Raw genomic sequence first — 23,509 nt, 5'->3', positions numbered from 1 at the left:
ACCCATGGGGAGAGCAGAGGGAGGGGGGAACGAGGAGGGTGGAGGCTATGCTGACCTGGCTGGTATAGTTTCATCAGCTGGAAGAAACAGGGCTACAGCCCCCCCCCCCCCCCTTAAAACCAGTCATAGCATGCCTCTGCTACCTCTGCTCTTATGCTATGAATACAGATCACTGAGTTTCTGTACTAGTCTCTTTCTTCTGGTACAAACAATTTACAGCTGGACAGAATAAGTTTGATGACGGGGGTAAAATATGACTGTCAATACTAAAATACACATTTTTCATCACTGCTTATTTACATTAATGGTAACACAAAGATAAATAAAGGAATCGAACATCTGCCCAGAAGGAGATGGTGGTTAGAATATTCCAGCTGTAGAAAGGGGCGGTCTAGGTCTCCAGCTGCAGTGAGGACTGAATCGGGGTAGGCCTGCTGCTGCTGTGGACACTATTTATATCTCGGTCCGCAGACTGTGCTCCTCTGCCTTACCTTCAGGTCTCTGTAGACCACGTTCCTCTCAGCATGCAGGTAGTCCAGCGCTGACACTATCTCCGCCCCGTAGAACCGAGACCGCTCCTCCGAGAACACCCGGTCTCGGGAGAGGTGGAAGAACAGCTAAAGGAGGGAGGAAGATAAGAGAGAGGGAGAGGAGAGACAGAGGGAACAAGGTTAGCGTACACAGAAGGAGGGGTGGGAGGATTATTGGCTACTACTAGCTAAATTGGATCTTGTGTGTCAGGTGTTATTGACTGTTTAAAAAGCTCACCTCTCCGCCGTTCGCATACTCCATTACGAAACACAACCGGTCATGGGTCTGGAAGGAGTATTTCAGGCCCTGGGGATATATATTTATATTTGAGTCATTTAGCCATTTATACTTCTTTCGTACTGGTGCCCCATGGGAATCGAACCCACAACCCTGGCGTTGCAAGCGCCATGCTCTCTCTACCAACTGAGCCAGATGGGACCCTGGGGATATACACCAATAACTTAAACAACTGTAATGGATCAAAAAATTAAGCCCGCCATTGCAAGTTCTCCATAAGAAACCAAAGTCTTTGTTGAAGTGATATCTGCCTTTGGGATATAACTGTTGAGTGACAACTGCTATCCCCATTCACCACAGTGGGATGGACAGAAGATGCATGTGTTACTCCAGCCACTTAATGTGGAAGAGTTTCGCATTGTGAGCCATCACAGACTTTGAGAAAGGTGGTTAACTAACAATGAGATGTCTAGTGTCTAGCCAAGTCTATTGCCGTCTTTGCAAACATTGCTCAAACTCTCCCAACACAGATTCAGCATCTCCCCCTGAATGGAAGCTCTCAGGCTGAAGTGGAGTGGCTCCTCAGTCTTTGTGGCCAGAGAAGAGTTTGGGTTAGGTAGATGGAGTGGATGGCGGGGTCTCTCACTGTCAAGAACGGATGCTTGGAATTCTGGAGCACTCGGTTTTCTGTGAGTGTGTGTGCCACTTCATCCTGAAAAAGATCACAAAGAGTGTTTGTGCAACTCCCACAATGGCTGCCGTTTAGGTATCCATGATCGCCCCTCACCGCCCCCATGCTGTCTCTCCCTCTTTCGTTTTCTCATGCTTCTCCTAACGGTTAGTGGCCTCTACTCACTTTCGCTACGATCACTTCCTTCTTCAGGATTTTCATGGCATAGTAGCGTCCTGTGGCCTTCTCCTTCACCAGGATCACTTTGCCAAAAGTACCTTTTCCGAGGAGTTTGAGGTATTCAAAGTCGTCCATAGTCTATGAGCGAGGGGGGAAAAAACAGCATTGGGTTACAAACAGCGTCTATAACAAATTCATGCTCTAACTAGTCAAGACATATAATCCCACTGACAACAACACAGAAGCATTTAAGGTACAATTTCATCCACTCTGCAACTTCCACTCTTCTAATGGTGGGACTATATGCTGCAGTGACTTGTTTAACCTCTGACCCTCAGGGCTGGTGAGAATGTTGAAAACGGTTGTGTAGGAGACATGCAATCCGGTGCCCTTAGACCTTTGTGTCATGACTTAAGAGCACAGATGTGTGGTGATGAAACAGAGTGGACACGCCATCTGGTGCTAAGCCTCCCATGGCTGATGTTGGTACCGAAGCATCGGCTCTTGGACTAATAGGCTCCTAGACAGCTTCTACCCCAAAGCCATAAGACTGCTAAATAGCCAGACTGCTAAATAGTCAGGTAATGGTACCTGAACTATCTGCACTAACTCGATCACTGACTCTAATACCTAGTACCTCTGCCCATTGACCTGGTCCTGGAACTCCCTGTATATAGCTCCACATTGACCTGGTCCTAGAACTCCCTGTATATAGCTCCACATTGACCTGGTCCTGGAACTCCCTGTATATAGCTCCACATTGACCTGGTCCTAGAACTCCCTGTATATAGCTCCACATTGACCTGGTCCTGGAACTCCCTGTATATAGCTCCACATTGACCTGGTCCTGGAACTGCCTGTATATAGCTCCACATTGACCTGGTCCTGGAACTCCCTGTATATAGCTCCACATTGACCTGGTCCTGGAACTCCCTGTATATACACTACTGGTCAAAAGTATTAGAATACCTACTCATTCAAGGGTTTTTTATAAGTTTTTACAATTTTCTACATTATAGAATAAACTATGAAATAACTATAAAATAACACATATGAAATCATGTATTAACCAAAACAGTGTAAACCAATCAAAATATCTTTCATATTTCAGATTCTTCAAATAGGCACACTTTGCCTCGATGACAGCTTTGCACACTATTGGCATTCTCTCAACCAGCTTCATGTGGTAGTCACCTGGAATATATTTCAATTAACAGGTGTGCCTTCTAAAAAGTTATTTTGGGGAATTTCTTTCCTTCTTAATGCATTTGAGACAATCAGTTGTGTTGTGACAAGGTAGAGGGGTATACAAAAGATAGCCCTATTTGGTAAAATACCAAGTCCATATTATGTTAAGAACAACTCAAATAAGCAAAGAGAAATGATAGTCCATCATTACTTTAAGACATGAAGGTCAGTCAAAACAGAACATTTCAAGAACTTTGAAAGTTTCTTAAAGTGCAGTCGCAAAAACCATCAAGCGGTATGATGAAACTGGCTCTCATGAGGAACGCCACAGGAATGGAAGACCCAGAGTTACCTCTGCAGCGGGGGATAAGTTCATTCGAGTTACCAGCCTCAGAAATTGCAGCCCAAATAAATGCTTCAGAGTTCAAGTAACAGACACATTTCAACATCAACTGTTCAGAGGAGACTGTGTGAATCAGGCCTTCATGGTCAAATTGCTGCAAAGAAACCACTACTAATGGACACCAATAAGAGACTTGATTGGGCCAAGAAACGCAAGCAATGGGCATTAGACCGGTGGAAATTTGTCCTTTGGCCTGGAGTCTAAATTGAAGATTTTTGGTTCAAACCACTGTGTCTCTGTGAGATGCGATGTGGGTGAACGGATGATCTCCGCATGTGTATTTCCCACCGTAAAGCATGGAGGAGGAGGTGTTATGGTGTGGGGGTGCTTTGCTGGTGACACTGTCTGTGATTTATTTAGAATTCAAGGCACACTTAACCAGCATGGCTACCAGAGCATTCTGCAGCGATACACCATCCCATCTGGTTTGGGCTTAGTGGGACTATCACTTGCTTTTCAACAGAACAATGACCCAACACATCTCCAGGCTGTGTAAGGGCTATTTAACCAAGAAGGAGAGTGATGGAGTGCGGCATCAGATGACCTGCCTCCAAAATCCCCTGACCTCAACCAAATTGAGATGGTTTAGGATGAGTTGGACTACAGAGTGAAGGAAAAGGAGTCAAAAAGTGCTCACCATATGTGGGAACTCCTTCAAGACTGTTGGAAAAGCCTTCCAGGTGAAGCTGATTGAGAGAATGCCAAGAGCGTCCAAAGCGGTATATATTTTGATTTGTTTAACACTTTTTTGGTTACTACATGATTCCATATGTGTCATTTCATAGTTTTGATATCTTCACTATTATTCTACAATGTAGAAAATGGTAAGAATGTTTTAAAAAACTTGAATGTGTAGGTGTTCTAAAACGTTTGACCGGTCGTGTAGCTCCACATTGATCAGGTACAGGTACTCCCTGAATATAGATCCACATAGATCTGGTACTGGTACTCCCTGTATATACAGTACAGTTGAAGTCAGAAGTTTACATACACCTTAGCCAAATACATTTAAACTCAGTTTTTCACAATTCCTGACATTTAATCCTAGTAAAAATTCCCTGTCTTCAGTCAGTTAGGATCACCACTTTATTTTAAGAATGTGAAATGTCAGAATAATAGTAGAGAGAATAATTTATTTCAGCTTTTATTTCTTTCATCACATTCCCATTGGGTCAGAAGTTTACATACACTCAATTAGTATTTGGTAGCATTGCCTTTAAATTGTTTAACTTGGGTCAAACGTTTCGGGTAGCCTTCCACAAGCTTCCCACAATAAGTTGGGTGAATTTAGCCCATTCCTCTTGACAGAGCTTGTGTAACTCAGTCAGGTTTGTAGGCCTACTTGCTCTCACGCACTTTTTCAGTTCCGCCCACAAAATATATATATCCACATAATTTCTCCCTCATGATGCCATCTATTTTGTGAAGTGCACAAGTCCCTCCTGCAGCAAAGCAGAAAAAGGGGGATGCTTGCAAGCTGAAGAACACCATCCCAACCGTGAAGCACAGGGGTGGCAGCATCATGTTGTGGGGACATGATGCTGCCACCCCCGTGCTTCACGGTTGGGATGGTGTTCTTCGGCTTGCAAGCCTCCCCCTTTTTCCTACAAACATAACGATGATCATTATGGCCAAACAGTTCTATATCTGTTTCATCAGACCAGAGGACATTTCTCCAAAAAGTACGATCTTTGTCCCCATGTACAGCTACAAACCGTAGTCTGGCTTTTTTATGGCGGTTTTGGAGCAGTGGCTTCTTCCTTGCTGAGAGGCCTTTCAGGTTATGTCGATATAGGACTCGTTTTACTGTGGATATAGATACATTTGTACCTGTTTCCTCCAGCATCTTCACAAGGTCCTTTATTGTTGTTCTGGGATTGATTTGCACTTTTCGCACCAAAGTACGTTCATCTCTAGGAGACAGAACGCGTCTCCTTCCTGAGCGGTATGACGGCTGCCTGGTCCCAAGGTGTTTATACACCTGATTTCTTTTGACTTTCCCATGATGTCAAGCAAAGAGGCACTGAGTTTGAAGGTATGCCTTGAAATACATCCGCAGGTACATCTCCAATTGACTCAAATTATGTCAATTAGCCTATCAGATGCTTCTAAAGACATGACATCATTTTCTGGAATTTTCCAAGCTGTTTAAAGGCACAGTCAACTTAGTGTATCTAAACTTCTGACCCACTGGAATTGTGATACAATGAATAAAAAGTGAAATAATCTGTTTGTAAATAATTGTTGGAAAAATGACTTGTGTCATGCACAAAGTAGATGTCCTAACCGACTTACCAAAACTATAGTTTGTTAACAAGAAAAGTTGTGGAGTGGTTGAAAAACGAGTTTTAATGACTCCAACCTAAGTGTATGTAAACTTCCGACTTCAACTGTAGCTCCACATAGATCTGGTACTGGTACTCCCTGTATATGGGGCGTGCAGGTATCCTAGTGGTTAGAGCGTTGGGCCAGTAACCAAAAGGTTGCTAGATTAAATCCCCAAGCTGACAAGGCAATTAACCCACTGTTCCTGGGCTGTATTTGTAAATAAGAATGTGTTCTTAACTTACTTGCCTAGTTAAATAAAAGGATAAATATAGCTCCATTCTTGTGTATTTAATTGTGTTACTACATTGTTGGGAATGGCTTGTAAGCAAGCATTTCACAGTAACGTCTACACCAGTTGTATTCGGCGCATGTGACAAAAATATAATTTGTATTTTATTTGTTAGGAAAGTGTCAGGGCGCCGGGGTGAAGCAGGAAGTGCCGGTGAGGGTTGGGGTGAGGCAGGAAGTGCCGGTGAGGGTTGGGGTGAAGCAGGAAGGGCTGGTGAGCGTTGGGGAGAGGCAGGAAGGGCTGGTGAGGGTTGGGGTGAGGCAGGAAGTGCCGGTGAGGGTTGGGGTGAAGCAGGAAGGCCTGGTGAGGGTTGGGGAGAGGCAGGAAGGGCTGGTGAGAGTTGGGGTGAGGCAGGAAGTGCCGGTGAGGGTTGGGGTGAAGCAGGAAGTGCCCGTGAGGGTTGGGGTGAAGCAGGAAGGGCTGGTGAGGGTTGGGGTGAAGCAGGAAGGGCTGGTGAGGGTTGGGGTGAGGCAGGAAGTGCCGGTGAGGATTGGGGTGAAGAAGGAAGGGCTGGTGAGGGTTGGGGTTAAGCAGGAAGGGCTGGTGAGGGTTGGGGTGAGGCAGGAAGTGCCGGTGAGGGTTGGGGAGTGGCATGAAGGGCCAGTGAGGGTTGGGGTGAGGCAGGAAGGGTCAGGGTGAGGTTTGGGGTGAGGCAGGAAGGGGCATGGTTGGGGTGAGGCAGGGTGAGGAGGGCGGGGACCCACCACTTTGAGTCTGGGTTTGGTCAGGTACATCTCCATGTCCATTGGGTCTGGGGAGGAGTCCATCATCTCCTCTTCCTGTTTCTGTAGGCCATCTGCTACAGCCTGAATGGCTTTCGTCCATTCTTCCCTGAGAGAGGAAGGAGAGGGAGATTACAACACCTCATTTAACATGATTTAATTCAGCCCAATCATGTAATTGTCATCTTATCAACAGGAAGGCAATTTAGACTGTAGGGTCAGCCAACAACCAGTGTACTGTGTACAATGTGTATGCACATGCTTGTGGTGTGTGTGTATTTGACTGTGTGTATGTGTAAGGGAGGGGTTGTGGATGAGCTTGCCTCTCCTCGGGGGTCTCCACGTGGAAGGTGCGCTCGATGACAGTGGTCCACTGCAGGCAGCGGATGATGAATGTGTTGGGCTTGGGCCTCTCCGTCTTCATCAGCTGGCACTCTGGCCACATCCCGGGAGAGAGGGGCCAGGAGGAGAGGAGACAGAGACCCGCAGTTACAGCCATTTATCTTTATCGCCACCGTAACAGACACGGCTGGGACAGCCACCATGCAGCCGTACATAGGGAACTGAACAGCTGCACTATGGGGGAAGGATGGAGGAGGAAACCCTGATCATAGCGTTTCCTTCATACTAAATACACATTACCAAAAGTATGTGGACACCTGCTCGTCAAACATCTCATTTCAAAATCATAGGCATTAATATGTCGTTTTTCCCCCCTTTGCTGCTATAACAGCCTCCATTCTTCTGGGAAGGCATTCCACTAGATGTTGGAACATTGCTGAGTGGACTTGCTTCCATTCAGCCACAAGAGCATTAGTGAGGTCGGCAATGATGTTGGCCGATTAGGTCTGGCTTGCAGTCGGTGTTCCAATTCATCCCAAAGGTGTTCGATGGGGTTGAGGTCAGGGCTCTGTGCAGGCCTGTCAAGTTCTTCCACACCGATCTCAATACATAATTTCTGTATGGACCTCGCTTTGTGCACGAAGGCATTGTCATACTGAAACAGGAAAAGGGCCTTCCCCAAACTGTTGCCACAAAGTTGGAAGAACAGAATCATCTTGAATGTCATTGTATGCTGTAGCGTTAAGATTTCACTCCACTGGAACTAAGGGGCCTAGCCCGACCCATGAAAAACAGCCCCAGACAATTATTCCTCCTCCCCCAAACTTTACAGTTGGCACAATAGCCGAATCCACTAATTTCAAGGGGTGTCCACATACTTTTGTAAATATAGTGTATTTTTACCTCAGGATTTAGTCAATACATGGGACTGTCAGCAGTGATCTGGGCAGTCGTTTCAGTCAATTCCAGAAAATGTGTCCAAGTTATGACATTCACAAAAAAATAAAAGGAATTTCAATTTTTCAATTAGCTTGAAACTAAGTTACAATTTTTAGAGAGCAGCCAGTTTCCCAGTGCAGCTCTTTCACACAGTCAACAAACTGCGTATGCCAAAAAAAAACATGGAAGAGTTTGTCAGGAAGTCTGTTAGATGGAAGATATGTGGCTGGGCCACCACTGAGCTCCAGCAGGGCCCTGTCAGTGTGGCTGTGTAACAGCCCCACCACCTCATCAGCCCCATCAGCAGCATCACATGGCCCCTCTGTCTGTGGGTCTACTGCAGGTCTGCTCAGTGACAAACTGTGCCACCCTCTCTGTACTGCTGATGGAGACAGAGCAGCCCACAGATAAATAATTGAAATCAGATGGTTAATAACCACTATAACTCAAGAATGTCAGGAAACATTTTGTTTAACAAACAGTATGTTCTCTAATTACTCTGTTCAATCATCTGCCGAGCTTGTCCCAACAACTTCCTGTCATGTAGGGAGTAGTCCCATAGACAAAACTGGAATTTACACACAGCCAGGTAGAATACTGGCATATTGCTAATGTACCACCAGTCTATTCTGATGTTTCTAACCACAACTTTGTGGCTTTGAAGTGTACCATTAAGGCAAGACATTGTCATAGGAGCTACTGAACACAAATATTTTCTATTGGTGATTATGCAATATAAAGTGGTGTATAATCTTAATGGGTGAAGTAATGTAGATAGTAGGTTCTTCAAAGAGTAGATACTCACGTGCTACTGAGAAGTTATTTAAGGGGGTTTCGAACGCGTCAACATCTTGTGGTCGTTCCTTGTAGCCAATGAATGTACCATCACTCTTGAGTAGAAAATACCTGGGCCTCCAGGTCTTAATGTACTCTCCTGCAAAGAGAGATGGAGAAAGGGATGAGGATAATTGGTTGCTATAATGTGCTGGTTTCAAAAGGTTACATTCTTTAAATTGTTGATCGGTCTATGAAAATTAAGCTGTGCGGTTCGATGATTTGTGTGATGTGATGATACACAAAGCTATTATCTTCAAGGCAACATCCTTATTCACAGCGGTTCTGACCCATTTCTTGTGATTTAATTGCTAAGATGTTCACCAACATTACCTAAATGACCATGTCGTCACCCACTTTCAGCTATAGTAGGTCAAAGCCAGGACAAATAGCTGTTTTAGCTGGACTCAGGACCCTTGCCTCTGCCCCTTCGTTCCCATACAGAGGTTATACAGGAATCCATGTCTCCATCCTTGCCTATCTCCTCCAACACAAGACACCCACAGATGAATCTCTCAGAGACAACGCAACTCTATTTATTCCGCGGACGGTTCAGGAAACATTGTGCCAAATGTTCCTGAAATGTGCAAAAACAGCTTACGCCACATAAAAAGTCAGCAGCACAGATCGAAGAGGGGCTTGAATATTTATACAGGAAAAATTTCATTTATTTTTAATTACGAGAGCCGGGTATTAACCCCATGCAGTGTCTGAGCAAGCTGTCCTTAATTGCCCCATTTCCTCCGACACAGAAGTCTAGGGAAAGTGGAGATCTGTTAATGCTAGATCCTGTTCCTCCTCTCCCCAAGCCTCGCCTGGCACACCACTGGCTCCAGTCTGAGGAAACTGATCCCAGACCTGTCTGTGACGAGGCAGACTGACCAGAATCCCTCGATAACAGAACCTAATTTACCTCTAGTCAACTTAACACACCTCATATAAACTCCTCTTAGTGAGAAGAGGCTATGTAGACAATCACTAAGTGGATTGTATTCCATATTCTAGGATGTCTCACCTCAATGTGATGGTTCAACTGTCTGACTAGTGGAATCCCACGTGAGAGGGGCTACATCATTCAAACACCACAGGGTGCAACCATTACAGCAGGAACACACACACACACACACACACACACACACACACACACACACACACACACACACACACACACACACACACATACACACAGTGTAAAGCACCTGATTTACTGCAACAATTGAGGTGACAGCACAAATCCCAGCACTAGAGAAAACATCTGTCTCAGAGCACTGTATACTTTAGATGTCAGTCTGCAGCAGATGCCCAATATGTTACTACGGCTGTTGTCATTTTTCAGAACGGCACGGGAGGACATTTTTCATCTCCATTCTGCTGGCTAAGTATTTTTACACCAAACGCAGCTCATTTAGAAATTAGTTAGACTTTGTCAGACTTCAGATTGCAATGCTTACTGCTTGCCTACAAAGCCGAGCACGCACCGTCCTCATTGAAAAAAAACACTGTGATAAAGAGGAAAGCTCTGTGGATTTCCCCATGTCTGTTCAATATGCTGCAATTACAGTGATGAGTCATTTGTCTATTTTACACTACATGGCTCATGAATCAACATTCACAGCACTAATCCATGCATGCACGCACGCACGCATGCACACACACACACACACACACACACACGCACGCACACACACACAGGTCCCCAGAGAATCAACATCAATGTAATTTACAACTACGGGTCAACAGCAGCTTCACACGACTGACTGAATTTCTTGTTACGTCAGCACAGTGGTGGGCATTGGTAAGGTGAAACAGAGATACTGCTATAAGGAGCAATCTCATGGTTGAGAAGCCAACAGCTTACAACACCGGGACCCACACCCCAGCCTCCATATCTAAGACCATTTCCAGACTCATCCTAAACCTGCGATGCATTATGGACAGAACACCCTCAGCCTCAATCTACCATAAATCAAGGCCTGACTTCTGCTCTAGATAGATTGTCAGTCTGTGGTCAGGTCTTGGCTGATCCATTTCCCCCACCCTAGGCTCAGAGCCCCTGGCAGGGCAGGCTGGGGACAGTATGTGCACAATGCAAAGGCAGCATAATAAGCTCCCTACCTCCAGCCATGCATCATACGAGCACAGTGACAGAGGGAGTTTTTTTGTTAAATTTTATTTATCTGGGCAAGTCAGTTAAGAACAAATTCTTATTTACAATAACGGCCTACCCCGGCCAAACCCTAACCCGGACGACGCTGGGCCAATTGTGCGCCGCCCTAAGGGGCTCCCAATCAAGGCCGGTTGTGATACAGCCTGGAATCGAACCAGGGTCTGTAGTGATGCCTCTAGCACTGCCTAGACCACTGCGCCACAATGGAGCCCCAAAAAATTGGGAAATAGGTTAGCCTACACACTGGCAGCGCTCCGCTCACCTCTTTAGGGAAGAATACAGAGAGATTCAGGAAATAGATCAAGCGCGTGTTTGGTGCTTCCAACAATGACGCTGAAAGGCTGATTGTTTACTGTAATTGTGTTGTGGCCACAAACTGGCATCAAGACCATTGTCCCAACACAGACACTGACAAGCAAAGACAGATGTTTGTTTATATGCACTGGCGTGTATGAACGTACACTTTACAGTGTGTATGTGTGAATGTATATCTGACGACAGCAAGGTCTTGCCATCCTCAAGCACAGAGGGCCTGGATAGGGCATCGATCATATATACCAGTACCTGCTGTATATAGCCTCGTTATTGTTATGTCATTTCCTTGTTACTTTTTTTATTACATTTTTTACTTTAGTTTATTAATGTAAATATTTTCTTAACTTTATTTTCTTAAAACTGCATTGTTGGTTAAGGGCTTGAAGTAAGCATTTCACGGTAAGGTCTACACCTGTTGTATTCGGCACATGTGATAAATAACATTTGATTTGATTTGGCCTGCAAGCCCCTCTGACGCATGAAGCCCACCCAGGCTGGCAAGAGTTGGCGTCCACCGTGCCTTGTGATGATGCCACCGTGCGTGGCATGCACTGCAGAGACATTCCTCCACGCAGAGGCGGGCTCTGTCACATGGCTCTCAATGAGGTGACAATGAATACTCACTGTACCCTTTCATTAGTCTAGCTAACACCTAACTCTCAAAGTTCTCCTGACTTCAGAGTCTGGAATGGCTCTTTGTTGTTGTCGGCACAATGCGTCAATAATGAAGGAGGCTGTGCTTTTACTGGTTGGCTCTCTTCAAAACACCCACATACAGCCCCCTGGCACCGCCCCATTCCAATTTCAAATCCAAACAACAAAAGCTCTCAACCCATGAAGATTTTTTTGGGGTTGAGAGAACCAATCAAACCTGTCACGCAATTTCTAAGTGAATATTGCATTAACAAACGGTCTACTTTTCAGACCAGTGTGGTCACAGCTCTCCCTGCTCTGAGTCACGTGGGTCGCTAGCCTTTCACAGTGTCACTACACAGCAACAAAGCCATGGGGACAGTCACTTAATGGTCACCATGCACTGTAATGCAAATGTCATTGGTAAAGGACACTTTTAATAGTGTTTCCTTTCCTCTCAGAGACCACAGCTTGTAAAGATCAGCGAGTAGAGTTCAGTGAACTGAACAAGCTCATCATGGTGGAATGTGACACCTAGGGCACATCTCTACCCCCCTATACCCCTCCACCCCTTCCATACCCCTCCACCTAATCCCACCCTAAAGACTCCACAGCATGCTCTGAGCACAGCAGGACTGACATTGGTGCAATTATCAGAACATAATTGTCTTTGTGCTTCTTTTGCTCTTCCAAATAAAGCATAACGTTACACATTTCCCAAAATGTGGGTGTGGAGAAAACAATGGCTGTGGAGAAATTGGCAGTATGCATGTTATCAACTAAATTACTTAGAACATCGTTTTTGGGCTAGCTGGAGAGGATATCCTGACCAGGCAAACGTCATCCTGGCTGGGGCATGGAGAGTCATGTAACTGAAGAAACTGTCTTATCATTTCTGTCAGCTACATCTGCAGTCCATCTCTTCGTTACAAAACCACAGACATGACCCAGATGTCTTTCCTATTTACTAACATCCTACCATGATACTCCACAACTGGGAACTGGGGGCTTAGGAGGAATAGGAAGCAGAGGGTGTACAGACAACAGCAGGAGATGCCAAAAGACTCATTCGTAGACTATTTAAAATTACTCACTAAATATTAATATGCTTTTTTGATACAGTATATTTTGACAGAATGGACCAAATGGGCAAATTGCAGAATACAGATTGAGAGAGAAGACAACATGCTGACTAAGAGCAGAAGGGACTTGAGACACAGAAGTCCCCTGCTATCAACTCTATCCATCCATCCATCTTCAAAGTCTTTCAGCTGCAGTAAACTGGCCCTTTTCATCTCACTAGAACATTTTAATTGTAGAAAACCGGAAACAACCTGACAGCGTGACCACATAGCAGATAAGATCAAGAACAGAACAATCTTTGGGATAGGCAAATTCAACTACAATTTTGACTGTGTGTGTGTGTAGACGAGGGCCATGCAAGGAGCTGTCAGGGGCTGTTGGAGTGTCTTTACATGTCAAACAGCTGCTGAGGTCTGGGATGCGCACTGGGCAAAGTAGAAAATAATGAACAGTGAGCCTCTGCCAAACAAAAGAGAATTCATCTTTATTTGCCAACTGCTGCATGGCTTATGTGTGGACAGCCAAATTGTACCAGTGCCATGCCCCCCACACACACATGCACAAATGCTCTCGCATATGCATACACACACACTCAATGACTTACAGCTGCAGAGGGCCAATTGTCCAAATACTGTATGCTACTGTGTCATTTTCTTCAGAACTGGAGCTATTACTGAATAAGCTGTATGTGTCTGAATGGTTTATGAGTTGACAGCGTAGTTCCATAGAGCTCTCAACAGACACATGAAAACCAGCTTATTCATCAAAAACCTTCTACTGGCAATAAGAGCATCTTGATTGACCAAAGGCGAACCGTCTGCAGTCAGACTAAAATAATTCACTCAATGGTCAGACTGTACCAAGTTACGGTTTTCAAGGTCAGTCCGTTGTAAAAGAACGAGCATGCGAACAATTCGGATCCATGTTAATACTACCATTTGACACAGAGGCCATTTGCAAGTCAGCTTGGCTTTAGAGTCCAGGCAGTCTGTGTCATTAAAAATAAGATTAAATGTAAAAAGGAAAGGATGCAAGAGAGTGTGTCAGAGGTTAGCCTGTGTGTCTGAGGAGCGTTGTGTTCTCTCTGTCTCTATGTGACAACGACAGGAATCTAAGGTCCCAGCTGCCACAGCTCTTTAATAAACACATCATGCAACATTCATCACACTGCAAAGGAGAGGCCAACCGCTGTGCTCTGTCTGGCATCACAGGCACATGGAATACAGACAGACACAGAGAGAGAGACACACACACACAGACAGACAGAGACACAGAGAGAAAGAAAGAGGAATGAGAGCAGAAAATAAAATGTTAAGGAAGGGGAGAAGAAGAGGTCAGACAAAACAAGCCCTTCTCAGCGCAGTGCCCAGTGATTGGACTTCCTGAGGGGGCTGCTGTGGTGTTTTGTCTCTGCCTGGCCACTCATTCATAGTTTGGGGATGAGAGGGAGGAAGGGAGCCCATAGTAACTGTGTGATAGAGTGTATGTGTGAGAGTGTGTATGTGTGAGAGTGTCGAGGGGGGGGGGGGGGGGGGGGGATTGAGGATTAGGGAATTAAAACTCCAGAGCAGGGGAGGCAGTGTATTTTGTTCATTTTTCCTCGGTTGCTCCCTTCGGCCCTTTTCTGTTGGGCCCTGCCTGTAGCCTGCAGCTGCAACCTGCCGCCATGTGCCCTGCATCTCAATGAGCCTCTGTGCCGCCACCCGCTCCAGAGGAGAGGGGGCTCCCTGATGGAAGGGTCACCACTCTGTACCACCACCCCAATACCGCTCCCCGTCCCATCTCCTTCCCAGCTCTGGGACTCAGGGCAGACTGCGCCGCCAGGCTGCCCCTCTCCCCATGACCATATAAGGCTGTCCAGGCTCACAACAGGCCTCTCACATGCCAGGCTAAACCGCCCAGGAGTTTGGGTTTCTTCATTCTTTCTTTTCTCCGCCCTCTTTTTTTTCTTCCTGCTGTCCCTCTCCTCTTTTGTTGGCGTCTCTCTTTCTCTCATGCAGCTGGATGGGACTGCACTGCCGGGGCTTTGGCAACAGCATCAACAGGTCACAGGGAAGGGCTGCCCCAGCCTCCACTGCAGCCCTCTCTTTTCTCTCCATCACCCTCCCTTCCCCTCTCTCTCTGCTGATGCGGTATCTGCCACTACAGGAAAAAAAAAGGGGGGGGGGGTGAACAGTGGGGAGGGGGGTGGTGGAGCCCCTCTTTCTCACGCTCATAAGAAAGCCCTCACTTCTTCTCCATAGCGAGTGACACCTGCTGATTACCATAGAGACACTGTGGGAAGTTCACCCTGCTTTTCTGTGTGATTAATTTGGCCCCTCCTCTCGGTAAACAAGCAGCCCATGGATTAGTTAACTGTGTTACTGCATGACAAACAAATAAACACATTATTTAGTTCAAATTAGTGCCAATTAACACTAAATGACCAGGGAATAGTCCATCACTCTTAAATTATACAACCATGTATAATAAAAGGGGGATATACCTAAGATTAAATTTCAACCTTTAGGAGAGTTAAGGCCAAGTCAAATACATTGTTATATTTGTCTGTGATCCATAATGACAAATTGTCCCTGAGCCGGATGAGAGGCTAAGTGTGATCTGGGTGTGTATCCTGATGATGGTCTGATGTGAATGTGACAGCAGTCTGAACATACAGTCAGACTCTATGGACAGCTGAGCAGCCCCTTCCTGTCCACACTCCACCACTCCCTCTCATTCTCTCTCTCTACCCCTCTGTCTGTCCCAGTTGCCAGGGAGAGCCAGCGAGCCAGTGATGTGATTGATGTCTGAGACTGGGAGCGCCACGGCAGTCGGAAGCAGCTTCCGCCTCGGTGTTGTCAGCAGGGTCATTATCCTGGCAAGGGGGGGGGGGGGGGCGAGAAGGTGGTGGGGGACGACTGGCAGAGGCAGAGAAGAAATGAGATGGGGATTAAGAAAGAGGGAGAGGAGGAGTAGAGTGGGAGTAGGAAGCAGGATATGAGGTAAAGAAAGAAAAAGAGAGGGGAACAGAGATGGAGAATTGAAGAAAGAGAGAGAGGAAGTGAATGAGAGTGAGAGGCGTAGGGGGCAGGGGGAGCACAACCAAGCGCAAGATGTGGAGCAGGAGGATTCTGCACAGAAAAGTAAGCACACAGCAGGCTCACTGCGAGCAGAGACAAGTGACGGAGGTGGCTCTCTCTGGCCTACTGGTCCCCTCTCATCCAGCCTGCCTGTCGACAGCTGCACCCAGGCAATTTACTTTTATCCACCACATTTAGCAGGAGGCTGATTCCCATTACTGAGAGCAGGGGACCCTGCTGACGGCCAGACACCAGCCAGAGCCCTCCCCTCCTGGGGAGCCACCCTCTGCTGCTGGCCCTGCCTTGGGGCTTCACCTCGTGACTCTGGTTCTGTCGCTCAAAGTTTTGCTGCAGGTATTGTTTTATGTAGTTAGTTGGGCGGTGGGAATGTGGACAGGGCATAATGGCTCTGGGGCATCCCCTGCTGCTGAAGCCGTTGTAGTGAGGCTGTTGGTGTGTGTGGTAGCAGGGCCGCTGTGTGGTCCATGGCAGGCTGGAACCTAATGAAGGGGTATGTGTGAAGGAGACTAAGCAAGGCGAGCCTGGCGGTAAAGCTGGCAGCAAAGCTGGCAGCCAGACAAGGTCCTTGTGCGATCAGCATTGCAATGTCATGAGACAGAGTTAATCAGGTGGGTTGGTTTCTTTGAAGAGTGAAAATATAACTCCTACACACAGTTCCCTTTTACTGCTTTGATACAGAAATTCTGAGAAATTGAGAAATTCTTTAAAGAGGTGTTTCAAAATGGTATGTGATTGTATGAGGTATTAGGTACTCAACATCTTGCATGCATGCATACCAACACACACACAAACAAACAAACAAACTCTCACACACACTCTTTGACCGCGCACTCTTTTTGTTATTCTCAGTGGAACGACTCAAAGGTGTCCTCTAATACACGACCCCATTGACTAATCATGTGACCCCTTGGAGTAAATCATCCAATAAGCATCAACCTATTCGTCAGACACATCACACAGAACACCCTGTTTCTAAGTCAGGCTTGGTCTGTGAGAAAAGGACTGCACACAGAGTGATGATGTTCTGGGAATATCACAAAGACCTGGTGCTCTGTTTCCTCTCAGTTCCCTCCCCCATCCATTCACTCCTGCCTCTGAGCCAGCTGAGAGTGCTACCAAAATACAACAGTTGTTGTAACCTTCGTTAGCCTAACGAGGAGGCCGGCTCTTTATACCTGTCAGGGAGCAAATGAGTCAAAAGAACAAGGGCTGCCTGGAAGAGAGAGGGCCATGGGCTGCCTGGAAGAGAGAGGGCCAAGGGCTGCCTGGAAGAGAGAGGGCCAAGGGCTGCCTGGAAGAGAGAGGGCCAAGGGCTGCCTGGAAGAGAGAGGGCCAACAAGCACAGTTCTGTTGCACTTCACTAGGCTCTTGGACACAGCACTCAGATGGAATCTAGAGCACCTGCAATCTGCTTCTTTGATGTTGGATGATGCTCTGCCTTTGATGGAAACTTTAGGAAATAAACTACAGGCTGACCACTAGAGGCTGCAGGCATAATGTAAACTGTGTGGATGGTGTAAAGTAGACCCAACATATTTACGGATTAATCAAACCCAGATTGAGCCAATGTTTTTTTTAATGGGAGTCATCCGTTGCTGGATGACTGTCTGTGTGGCCCTTAGGGACATGACAACTGGATTGTAACAGACGCAACAAGATACAAGCGGATTTTGAACTACAAGCCTCTGCGTGCTAGGCAACCTGTACATGTGGGCACTGGGAAATAATTTCAACATTCAACCACTGTTACCCCTGCAATTGTATGCTTTACCTCATGCACATACTTCCGCAGACACACACTTCCGGATAGACACACACACGGGCCTATAGAGGAGCCATTGGTGACTTGGTATACAGCACGGGATTACTGGCCTATTCCCTAGTGCTATGTATTGGAAGTCCAAACCTGGCCTTGAACAGATAACCCTCTTTATATCATGATGGGTGACGTAAATGGCTGAGACAATCCCACTGCCCAGCAGTACACGGCTGATTGAGTGGAAACGTGTGGCCTGACGTTGGGGATCATCAGACTCAGCTGGGCCTGCCTGGGGAAAAAAGGCACAGAACCGAACACTCCAAGGTTGGGAATCTGGCTGTTCTGTGGAATAGGCTGGCTGGACTTAGTCCACATAAGAAACCAAGTTTGCTGCTCCACTTTCTGTACTCTGCCATTGTCTGGCAGCAAAAGGATACCACAAAACCAGCTTACAGTTGCATGCCCAGCATGACTAATCAGATAGGAATCAGGGTTAGGAGGGTTAAGGGCGGCATGGACGTTCTCAGCTCCCAGGCAGGCCACCACCTACCTGTATGACCCTTCAGTGCCACAGAGGCCTGCCTCAATCACATGCCATCAAACACACAATGCAATCAGTCAGTGAAATGTTCAGTGACTGCAGTCCAAAATCTTAGTAGTGAGGTTAGAGGATGGGCTAAAATGAAAAGATTCACAGGAAGTGGGTGGTTGGCTGAAGTGATGGGCAGCAGAACATTGTTATTGCAGACTCACCTTCTGTGCTGTTGCACTGGGACAGAGACTGGGTGACAGTGACGTGACATTAAAACCCGTCCTGTCAAGATACGCTCAGCAAGCAGGCAGAAGCCCTCCAATCAAAACAGAGTTGCTCTGGGTGACATTTCACCGGGCACAGCTGCTAGGGTATGACAGCATGCCAACTCAGTATTCCTGAAGGCTTGTTTGTTCAGTCTGTTTGTGTGTTGGCTTTGTTCTTCAATAATTCAAGGTTAAGATGTGACTTGAGATCAAAGGAGTTTGTTTTTCTCACTGGTCACTATTTGACAGTCCTTGGGCCATTCATTACATTTTACACTGGCAATCTGTCAGAAACCTTCCTGCTTCCCTTCATATCACTCTGGCAAGGAGCAGTGGAAACAACATAGTGCATGTTATACTGCATCACATACTGCACGTCAAATGTGCCAACAGACCATGCATAAGGTGAGGTAAAGAAGGTAAAATCACATGCATGATTTCAAAAAAGTTTCAGAAGAACTAGACACCCTTGGAAAGACCCTCCCTTAGCTGGCATGTTTGTTATTAAATCAGAACTTTTCTAAATGATCAACTTTGATCCGTTTCCTTCCAATAAGGCAAATGCTGTTTCCTGTTTCCTTGTTATTTAGACAAATATCTCCTACATCAGAAAACATCAGACTGATATGTGTTCCTCAGCCTCTATACATGTACCAAGAATCCCAGGGCGATCTGCTGTTTTAAGTAAATCACAGAGGTTATTTTTTAAATGAGCAGCCAGTAGTACCCAGCTAGCATTGCTCTTTCCACTCCAGGGAAGCGTTGTCAGGACCAGGGGCTGCATCAGTCTGCGTGGGCCTGGGTCAGCCTGCGTAGCTAACCCAGGATGACTCTGTTAAGACACAAGCCCCTGTTGTGTTCCTGCTGAGGCCTTCGAGGGAGAGCGTACTGAGTAGAATGCTGTTCCCTGGGTTACAGCATCTGGGACTCTCCACTCCTAGTGACGTGTTCCCCATGTCTGTCTGTCCCATGAGCCTGTGTCTCTGTCCCAGGTACCACACCCCTGCTCTCTCTCTGTGCCAGAGGAGTCCGCATGCACACACACACACACACACACACCACCCCCCGCTCAAAGACAGCAGGTATGTGAGGAATGCCTCCTCATCCAAACAACGGCACTCACGCCTGCCATACCACACAAAGTAGTTAGCTGGGCAAGAGGGATACTGGGGCATACTGTATACTGTTGACTAGGAAATAGGAATCACATACCGGAAACTATACAAATAATACCAAAATCACATCAGCACTCATGCTCATGTTGTAGTCAAATACGGAGCAAAGCATTTGTTGATACAGGAAATAGTCCAAACCCACTCACCTCTTTTGTGCAGCCATCCCTCCTTCACAATCGCCACATCGGTCATGTTGGTGGGCAGGTTAGTGTGTCCAGGGTTCTGACAGGGAGAGACACAGCTCTGTTCCCCAAGCGTCCTTCACTCAGTCCAGGGCAGGAGCCTGTAGTCGCCTTTTCACCAGTTTCCTTTTAGCGTAAAGGGAAGAGTAAAAATTAGCCTCATCTGGAAGTAAAACATTTCCTCTTCACCTGTCTGAATATTAACTTCACCAGTCAACATCAGTGCAACTCAGTGGAAACTGGAAACACATTGGTTCCATACTTCTGTGGTCTGTCCAGACAGTGGAAAATAGTGCCACACACCAGATGGGTATTATTCCAGTTCAGTATGAGCATGTGGCATCACTCCTAAATGAGGAACTAGAGTTAAAGACAGTATCCACAAACTCACCACAGGGCCAAACACTTCAAAACTAATGACTAAGTTCTGTGACCAGTGTGTGGATGGCTATCTCTGACCATCCACTGAAATCAATTTATCCTCCAGAGCTCATCATCACAAGACAGGCCTGTTAATGTGACCTCATCAGTGACTGCAGAGGAAAACAACAGGAAGCAGTGGCTACTGACAGGCTGGGAGTTAGAGCCCCAGGCCTAATACATCCCCCATTAAACCAGCATGATAGGAGCCTTTAACATCCATTGTGTTTACAAATTGTTGAGTGAACTCATATTAATTGGAAACACTTTTTACTCACTGGAAATGTTTTACACATGCGCCGAATACAAAAGGTGTAGACCGTAGCGTGAAATGCTTACTTAATGGAACTTAACCAACAATGCAGTTCAAGAAATGTAGTTAAGTAAATATTTACTAAATAAACAAAAGTAAAAAATGTAATAAAAAGTAACACAAAATAACAATAACAATACAGGGGGTACCGGTACCGAGTCAATGTACATGGGGTACATATTAGTTGAGGTAATTTGTACATTTAGCTAGGGGTAAGGTGACTATGCATAGATAATAAACAGCGAGTAGCAGCAGTGTAAAAACAAAGGGGGGGGGGTCATCAATGTAAATAGTCTGGGTGGCCATTTGATTAATTGTTCAGCAGTCTTATGGCTTGGGGGGTAGAAGCTGTTAAGGAGTCACCTCTTATACCTAGACTTGGCGCTCCGGTACCGCTTGCCGTGCGGTAGCAGAGAGAACAGTCTATGACTAGGGTGGCTGGAGTCTATGACAATTTTATGGGCCTTCCTCTGACACCGCCTAGTTTATATGTCCTGGATGTCAGGAAGCTTGACCCCAGTGATGTATTGGGCCGTACGCACTACCCTCTGTAGCGCCTTGCGGTCAGATGCAGAGCAGTTGCCATACCAGGCGGTGATGCAACCAGTCAGGATGCTCTCGATGATGCAGCTTTAGAACCTTTTGAGGTTCTGAGGACCCATGACAAATCTTTTCAGTCTCCTGATGGGGAAAAGGTGTTGTCGTGCCCTCTTCACGGCTGTCTTGGTGTGTTTGCACCAGGATAGTTTGTTGATGAAGTTCCTTGGACACCAAGGAACTTGAAACTCTCGATCCGCTCCACTATAGCCCCATCAATGTTAATGGGGGCTTGTTTGTTTTCCTGTAGTCCACGATAAGCTCCTTTGTCTTGCTTACGTTGAGGGAGAGGTTGTTGTTCTGGCACCACACAGACAGGTCTCTGACCTCCTCCCGATAGGCTGTCTCATCGTTGTCGGTGATCAGGCCTACTACTAATGTGTCGTCAGCAAACTTAATGATGGTGTTGGAGTCGTGCTTGGCCAGGCAGTCGTGGGTGAACAGGGAGTACAGGAGGGGACTAAGCACACACCCCTGAGGGGCCCCCATGTTGAGGATCAGCGTGATAGATGTGTTGTTGCCTACCCTTACCACCTGGGGGCAGCCTGTCAGGAAGTCCAGGATCCAGTTGCAGAGGGAGGTGTTTAATCCCAGAGTCCTTAGCTTAGTGATGAGCTTTGAGGGCACTATGGTGTTGCATACTGAGCTGTAGTCAATGAACAGCATTCTCACATAGGTGTTCCTTTTGTCCAGGTGAGAAAGACCAGTGTGGAGTGTCATTGAGATTGCATCATCTGTGGATCTATTGGAGCTGTATGCGAACTGGATCTAGAGTTTCCGGGATGATGGTGTTGATGTGAGCCATGACTTTCAAAGCACTTCATGGCTACCAACTTGAGTGCTACGGGGCGGTAGTCATTTAGGCAGATTACCTTCGCTTTCTTGGGCACAGGGACTATGGTGGTCTGATTGAAACATGTAGTTACTGCAGACTCGGTCAGGGAGAGATTGAAAATGACACCTGCCAGTTGGTCCCACATGCTCTGAGTACTGGCAGCAGCACATTGTGCTCCAGTCCTCTCTGGCTGTGGCTGGGCCAGCAGTGCGTTGTGCTCCAGTCATCTCTGGCTGTGGCTGGGCCTGTCACAGTAGAGAGAGAGAGATAGAGAGAGATGAGCTCTGGAGAACTGACTGAGAGCAGGCCTGTCCACTAGAGCAGTGTATAACCTACTGAGACCAATTCAAACTTTGATCACAAACGCAAACCAAGCCTCTGTGCTCACAGCATGCACTCTCTGACTTTGACACACACACACACACACAGAGGTCCGGCTCTGGAGCCACAACACAGTGTTGATGTTTAATGTGACCGAGCCGTCGCTACTGTGGGCTGTGTGGAAAAGCTGGGCCGCAGCCAGAACTGTAGCCAGTGAATGAACCTAGTACCCTAACAGCAGGTCACATGGTCCAGGGGCCCGGGCCACTGCCTGACTGCTTCACTCGCTCTTTCCTTACCTGCCTGCTTCACTCTCTCATGCTGTCCCTTCCTGACTGCCTGCCTTGCCTGCTTGACTTTCAATCATTCACCATTCTGGCTCTCGTTCCAGGGCCCCCCTCAACGCAAATCAGTGTCATGCAGTATGGAAGCCACACACAGAGCCAGTCATACAAACACTTGTTGATTAATGTAGTCCACTGGGTATAATCCCAGACTAGTCTTGAGACTTGGCTGGGTTCAAGCAAAGAGGCTGTGTATGGAGGCAGCAGGTTGACCTATATCATTTGTTGTTTTGTCTTCTATATCAACAACGTGAATCCATTCTCTGTGCCTATATTGGCTTTGTCTTGGAGTCCTAGTAGAAGGGTGCAGGTAAGCAGTGTCCCAATACTACTGTGCATCAAAGGAAATGTTTACTAAATAGTAATACCAATATGCATCTATGCAATTTTCCTTCAAACAAGACGTACAAATAAAAAGGTAGACAGGTCAAATGACTAGTCATGCCTCCACACACAATCAAGTTTATTCCTGGTGTCTGTTCCAGCAGGACAATCACAATTACAGGGAGAGAGAAGAGCATAAAGCAACTAACATTAGCATACACAAATATACAGTACCAGTAACAAGTTTGGACACACCTACTCACTTCAAGGGATTTTCTTTATTTTACATTGTAGAATAATAGTGAAGACATCAAAACTATGCAATAGCACATGGAACACACGTAGTAACCAAAAACATGTTAAACAAATCAAAATATATTTTATAATTGAGATTATTCAAAGTAGCCACCCTTTGCCTTGACGACAGAATTGCACACTCTTGGCATTCTCTCAACCAGCTTCATGAGGTAGTAACCTGGAATGCATTTCAATTAACA

The 23,509-nt window shown here is 46.4% G+C and overlaps 1 protein-coding gene and 1 non-coding gene across 3 annotated transcripts in view; both read right to left on the bottom strand.

Annotated features, from left to right (window-relative positions):
- The window catches only part of LOC110497971 (RAC-alpha serine/threonine-protein kinase), a 35,828-nt gene that overhangs the window by 8,956 nt on the left and 3,363 nt on the right, over positions 1-23,509 (bottom strand). The window contains exons 2-10 of one of the 2 annotated variants that reach the window (XM_036954914.1): positions 22,150-22,268; positions 19,823-19,984; positions 8,635-8,763; positions 6,872-6,983; positions 6,531-6,657; positions 1,625-1,756; positions 1,415-1,480; positions 769-837; positions 492-617 (exon numbers count right to left, since the gene is read on the bottom strand). In XM_036954914.1, coding sequence (XP_036810809.1) covers positions 492-617; positions 769-837; positions 1,415-1,480; positions 1,625-1,756; positions 6,531-6,657; positions 6,872-6,983; positions 8,635-8,763; positions 19,823-19,868 — 807 coding nt within the window. In that variant the 5' untranslated portion in view covers positions 19,869-19,984; positions 22,150-22,268. The remainder of the gene's footprint in view (positions 1-491; positions 618-768; positions 838-1,414; positions 1,481-1,624; positions 1,757-6,530; positions 6,658-6,871; positions 6,984-8,634; positions 8,764-19,822; positions 19,985-22,149; positions 22,269-23,509) is intronic. The other variant, XM_036954913.1, reaches the window with a different exon arrangement.
- trnaa-ugc lies at positions 895-970 on the bottom strand. Its single transcript has one exon. It is a non-coding gene; the product is annotated as a tRNA-Ala (tRNA).

Source organism: Oncorhynchus mykiss, chromosome 19 (genome assembly GCF_013265735.2).
Source record: "Oncorhynchus mykiss isolate Arlee chromosome 19, USDA_OmykA_1.1, whole genome shotgun sequence".
In the NCBI taxonomy this organism is placed as follows: domain Eukaryota; kingdom Metazoa; phylum Chordata; class Actinopteri; order Salmoniformes; family Salmonidae; genus Oncorhynchus; species Oncorhynchus mykiss.
The sequence above is the reverse complement of the archived record's forward strand: the minus strand, read 5'-3'. Positions and strand labels throughout refer to the sequence as shown.